Here is a 6,293-nt window from a genome sequence, read left to right as displayed (position 1 = left end):
ATCCCACTGTTGATCCATATGCCTCAACTCATACTTTCCGGATACTTAATCCCACCTTTATAACCACCCATTTACGCAGTGGCGTTTGATGTAATCAAAGTACCTTCCGGTATAAGTGATTTACATGATCTCATGGTCGAAAGGACTAGGTAACTATGTATCGAAAAGCTTATAGCAAATAACTTAATGACGTGATCTTATGCTACGCTTAATTGGGTGTGTCCATTACATCATTCATTAATGACATAACCTTGTTATTAATAACATCCAATGTTCATGATCACGAAACCATGACCATTTATTAATCAACAAGCTAGTTATACAAGAGGCTTACTAGGGACTCCTTGTTGTTTACATAACACACATGTATCAATGTTTCGGTTAATACAATTTATAGCATGGTATGTGAACATTATCATAAACACAAAGATATATAATAACCATTTATTATTGCCTCTTGGGCATATCTCCAACAACGGCGCCCTCAGTAGGCAGCACCTACACCCACGGCGCGCAGCAACGACGGCCATCAGTAGTGGATGCAGGGGAGGAGGTCGGCGAAGAGGGTGACCATAGAGGAGGCGGAGCTTGACGTAGCGATGGAGCAGGCCATGGGGGCGAGCTCCCGTCGGTGAGACGTGCGAGCTCGCGGCGTCAAGGCGGCCGAGCTCGCGGCATCAAGGCGGCCGAGCTCCCGGCGTCACGGCGGTCGAGCTCCCGGCGTCGAGGCGGGCCGTGGGCGAGCTCCCGGGATCAAGGTGGCCGAGCTCCCGGCGACGAGGCGGGCGAGCTGCTCCCGGCGTCAAGGCGGCCGAGCTCCCGGCGTCGAGGCAGTGAAGGAGCAGGAGAGGATCCTCTCCGGCGAGGCCACGCCAGCATCCACATCCACATATATGCGGCGGAAGAAAAGAAGGTGGAGGTTGGGGATCGGAAGAGATAAGAACGTGGGTGGGACCCATCACGTGCGGCCACGCAGAGGAAAAGGCAGGCGTGTGCAAGCCGTAGGATCGACCTCATCGTGCGGCTAGGCACCAGGAGGCTGAGACACGCCTAATCCCCTGGGGGAGATGAATCATTTTTCTTCGTAAAAATCATGTGAAATGTAGTACTTAAAGGATCTGAAAAATGAATGAAACCAACCAAATTGTGTTCAAACATTGTGAAACATGTCATGAACATAGATGAAGTTCTCGTGAAACAATGTTGCTGTTATTAAAAACACCATAGTTGCAAATTATAAGATATACAATTGTACATGGTTTGTCTTCCTTTGTATCAAACAGACTTTTCAATTGTGCGGATATAAGTACAACCAAACTACCACACCTGATGTACTAGCTAGTGCATTCTATAGGCTCCTACATTTCTCATAGGTCGGATACGAAGAGCGGACAATAGGAGAGCAACATTACTTCATATAAATGATGCTAGCATACCCTCCCAACCAGGCCATCCAAAGGGCAAATCAATCTCGTTCGTCCAATCACACCTGCACAGTAAATTCTGAAACCCACTTTTCACCTTAGCCATCAGATGCAGTGATATTTTTTCTACCGGCCGCTGCTTGTGGTGTAAAAAGGAGTACAACATGTAACCACACGGCGGACATTGTAAGTAATCTTAAACCAATATCAATAAAAGGAGGACATGATGCGCAAAATGTTGTGGTTTTGACCACTTTCCGATTTTCTCACTTAATTGATCCACTCCTGCTCAAATGCTAGAAATTTTACCTGCGATGCCACAAACATCTTAACATCATTTGCTCACTGCCAAGTTCATGACCCCACAGCCATTTACCAAATCATGGGCTACTTCAGTGCTTTTTTACAGTTCACAGGTAACGATTGAACCCCATCTTAATGGAGGCAATAAGACTATATGAATAGGAGTGCTGGTCACAAGCCCACAATCAGCAGCAGGCCGAAACAACTGGACGCATGGAAGATTAATAACAGGTTGATGACTGAAGCAAAATAGCTCAACCATCCTTAACAGTGTACCGGTTTAAAAAAAATACTTAAATGGTGTACACTGACTAGCCAGTGCTAACTAGCAGAGAATCAACACTACTGCAACACTTGAAGAGTCACAATACCAGTCGGAACTTCTGCATCTCAAAAAGTAAAACCAGATAACTCCATTTTGCATCTTCTAAAAGTAGCTCGGTGAATTTCAGCGAACAAGTTAAATTCTGCAGGTTTATCACCTGTAAAAGTAACACCACTGAATTCCAGCGAGCTAGATAACACTTTCAACATGTTTCATATCAAGGTGAATAGTGGAAGATCATGGCATCCACATGGAACAAGACATCAGTACATCGCTGGCCCAAACAAGGAATGGAACTGCACCAGGATGTTATTTCTTCACCTTGCTGGCTGTCAAACAACTCCGCAAACCTGTGAATCAAACAATATTAACAGTAAATTCAACTTTCACTACTCATCAAGCAAAGATCAAAAGTTAGCGATTGTCAGCTACTTTAGTGAGTGAAGTTCAGTATCACGATCAAGGAACCTATTCCAGAATGCTCCCAAGTCGAATCATTCTTCAAAATGTCTAAAGACCACAGAAAAATGACAGAAAAAATGGTACAGAAGAAAATTTCGTACTTCCGCTTCTGTTCTTGACTTGCTCTTAAGGTTTTTAACAGGTGGTGATACTGAGCCACCAAAGACTATGAGTAACATGTGGTGCACTTGTGTACTTTCGGCATATGAGCATAGCTAGTAGAACCATCTGGTTATCATTAGCATATTTTTGGCCAAAGGCGGAATTGTTAATAACAGTCCAAAACCTAGAAATTTATCACAAAAATCCTGCTATCCTGCACACGGGGTTGTCCGCTCGTATATGACAGGTAAAGACAACAAAAGTAAATTCCAGCTATAGAGAAGGTACATAAGGCAGAAGTAATTCGCTGGTTACCACTGTTTTATTGTGAAAAGAAGTGGGTACCGAAAACACAAAATAGGTAATATCGCTCCCAGTTCACCTCCTTGAACCCTGCTCTTAGATTCTCTATTTTGAATTCTTCCAATTAGTCTATACCCAAACTTTAATCTTGAAAAACGTCCAGCATGAATATTGACTCACTAAATCAGACATAAACCAACCAGTTTCCCATAGAAGGGGAAGGCCAGGTTCAGAATTTCATCAAAAGTAATTTGGTGAAACCTATAGAACGACAGATGGCCTCATATCTCGATGATGGGAGGTGTCGGCATGTAAGGAAAGGATACAAAGATTGGACACAAAAACAGTTAACCCTCTTGGATTGGTAGACGAGAAAGAAAACAGAAGTTATTAAAAGTACATTCATATCCAGTAGGATAGATAATATGCAATTTGTTCAAACCGAAAGAAATATTGATCCAAACTGACTAAACCTACACAACATTCGGAGGTATGCATTTAATGGGATGTTGACAAGCTAAAATATATACATGTAGCAGAAGATAAATGTTCACCTGACACAACACATTAGCAGATCTAATAGGAGAAATATGTCACGCATTGTTCAACATCTCAGGTACATCATCTCCACCACCAATTACCCTGCCTACGGGGAAAGCAATTAAATAAAGTGATAAAGGAACAAAATTTGTAAATAAAATACAGATTAAATAGTAGTGAAAAGAGGGTAACAGCTAGGTAAACCTTCCACATTATATATTCGAGTAACTTGGGCAGATTACTAGCTTTTGATACAGGGTTAGGAATAGGTAAATAAAGCCATATCAACAATCAAATGCATGGAACACTGATACTAATCTACTCAGTAGATCAAGGAAAATAAGGGCATATAGAATTGATCCCAACTGAAATTTCCATAATAAGTCAAGTGCACTAAATAAGAAAAATGCTCAAACTGAGAAAGTTTGGTAGAAAAAAAATGAGAGTGCACTTCAAAATATATATATGTCCGCATAGAAGATATGCAATTGGCAATTCACTATTCATCCCGATAAGCTAAGATATATGCGGTTCAACTGAAAGTGTCTTCATTTGTATTCTCTAATTCACCTTTTCGAGTTTCCATTTCTTCATTTGGAATCTGGGCTCTTCTATCTTCGACCTACCACCGATGGATCTACAGTATGATTTTTTCAATATTTTTTCTCATTTGAATTTTTTTATAACTATATATTATCTTGAACACAAGTCTTGCTAAGCCTCCATGTGCAAAATCAAGTTAGTCACGTAACATTTCAGATGACTCAAGCCATATTTTAGCATGTTTGTCATCACATTCCAACTGTTACCATCAGTAGTACATATATATAGTTATATACACATGGACTTAACAGTAACATATTTTATGCAAAAACAACTGACCGGCAACAGTGAAATTTTCTTCTAGTTTTCACCAGGTTCAATAACATACATAAAAGACAGGAATTCCTCAAACTGACAAGGATAGAAATAGTAGTATTTATGCACAATTGCTACCCCGCCCTTATTAAGAGAAAGAATGAAACTCCAGCAAACACATGCGAAAAGATAATTGGATTTTGAAGACGTGCATTTACCTGTAGCATAGAAATTTGTGTAGGGATAATAGGTGGTGAGCAAACGGTAAGTGTGGTTTTCGACAACCTTCTTGTACTGCAGCGACTCAAGTTGGATCAAGAAAACACTAGTGGAAATAGATACAAAGATGGCATTGCTATACTCATCATGCCCCAATATAATGGTGCCTGCTTGCTTCTCCATTCCAGGTTTTAGCTCAAGGAGGCTGTCCAGTTGAAGGGTTTTGGCCAGTACCCATCGCAGAACACCATCAGAGTTAGACTTCCTCTCCCATAGCTGAATGCTCAATCCTGATGTAACGGCGAGGCCTAGGCCGTTATCCTCTGTCCTCAAGATCTGGAAGCTATAATAGTCAGTTACATGGGTATCTACCAGCTGGTCCATCATAACAAGGCTCTGCTTTTCCAAATCAAATTCCAGGATGCAGTTTACACCAATCAGCCAGTAAAGTGCATTCCCAACCAGGACGCTTGGAATCAAGGAGCTGATCCCATGCTTGAATGAAATTGCTGTTGAGATGATATTTCCCCATGCGTTGCGCTCTGATTCGTAGAGGCAAAAGAATGCGCGTGTGCGGTCACTGTCGGTGCGCGCCAAGACCAGCTTGAACGGGCTCGAATGGCAATCGCCGTGCACATGGCCTTCTTCGCGGGAGGCGCAGAGCACCGCGGCGCTCCTGACGATGTTCTCTCGGTCGTTGTCGAACCCCGGCGGGAAAGCCACGTGGCGCCGGCGGCCTGTGAGGGGATCCCACACGGCGGCGTGGAGGCGGTCCACGTTGAAGCTGAGGGCGAGGCCGTGGCGGCAGCCGCAGAAGACCCAGCGCTCCTTGTGGATCTGTGGAGAGTGGAAGCGCGCGCTGGGGATGCGGTTGGGCGAATCTAGCGTGGGGTTGAAGATGGCTGCCCCGCCGACGAAATAGCCCAGGAGCGGGGGTTTCCGGTGCTGGTGGGCGCGGAAGCGGCGGAGGAAGACGCGGTCCGTGATGAGGCGGCGCCACCGCTTGCAGGCGAGTGAGGCGCGGGGGAGGGAGGATGGCAGCGGAGGGAGGCGGATGAGAATCTCTGTGAGGAGGTCTTCGTCGTCCAGCGGGGAGAAAAGCACTGCCGCCGGCGAGGCGGGGGCCTGGGAAGGGCGGCGGCGGCGGATCATCCTGACTGGACTGTGTAGAGAGGAGAGGGAAAAGAGTACGCCCTAGGCCTGCCTGTGAGTCTGGCTTGGCCCGAACAACAGTAACAACACGACGAGCCCATTGCTTCCGCTTGGAGCACTGATGACACGCCTGTGCTAACCTACCTGCTCAGCGCTTCTGGCACTGAATTTTGGGAAAGCTCCACCATTTGTAAAATTCATGTAAATTATAGTACTACCTCTGTCCGTTTTTAGATGTCAAAAATTTATCTAAATTTAAATGTTCTAGACATTTTTTAGGCATATATACATCCAAATTTAGACGAACCACTGGACATCTATTAACGGACGGAGGGAGTACTACCTCCCTTTTCAAAAAATAAAACGTTTTCGTTTTACTATGCTTTTTGTTTAACCAAAAATTAATTTAAATACATAAAATTGTTTGTATGAAATTAATATAATTAAAAAGTGCTTTTCAATACGAATCCAACAGTACTAAATATATATAATATAATCAAGATTTTGTTTCTCAATTTTTGTGGTCAAAATTCATCTTAAAATAAGGGTGCGCCTTATTTCTGGAAACGGAGATAGTACTAAGGACATATCCAATAAGGTGATGC

The 6,293-nt window shown here is 43.6% G+C and overlaps 1 protein-coding gene across 1 annotated transcript; it reads right to left on the bottom strand.

Moving 5' to 3' along the window:
* Positions 1–1,837: 1,837 nt before the first annotated feature.
* On the bottom strand, positions 1,838–5,688 carry LOC124647290. Its single transcript, XM_047187253.1, has 3 exons — positions 4,536–5,688; positions 3,474–3,565; positions 1,838–2,402 (listed from the first exon to the last, which is right to left on the bottom strand). Exons 1-2 carry the CDS (start codon positions 5,686–5,688, stop codon positions 3,513–3,515), a joined length of 1,206 nt encoding a protein of 401 aa, XP_047043209.1. The 3' UTR covers positions 1,838–2,402; positions 3,474–3,512.
* Between the last annotated feature and the right edge of the window lie 605 nt (positions 5,689–6,293).

The sequence above is a fragment of the Lolium rigidum genome, chromosome 4 (genome assembly GCF_022539505.1).
Source record: "Lolium rigidum isolate FL_2022 chromosome 4, APGP_CSIRO_Lrig_0.1, whole genome shotgun sequence".
Taxonomy (NCBI): Eukaryota; Viridiplantae; Streptophyta; class Magnoliopsida; order Poales; family Poaceae; genus Lolium; species Lolium rigidum.
Note: the sequence above shows the minus strand (reverse complement) of the source record. Positions and strands in the feature narration are given on the sequence as shown.

Coding starts and splice junctions, on each gene's coding strand:
- LOC124647290 (XM_047187253.1), bottom strand. CDS start 5,688: ATGATCCGCCGCCGCCGCCCTTCCCAGGCCCCCGCCTCGCCGGCGGCA. Junction 3,566..4,535: donor CACAAATTTCTATGCTACAG/GTAAATGCACGT, acceptor CTTTCCCCGTAG/GCAGGGTAATTGGTGGTGGA.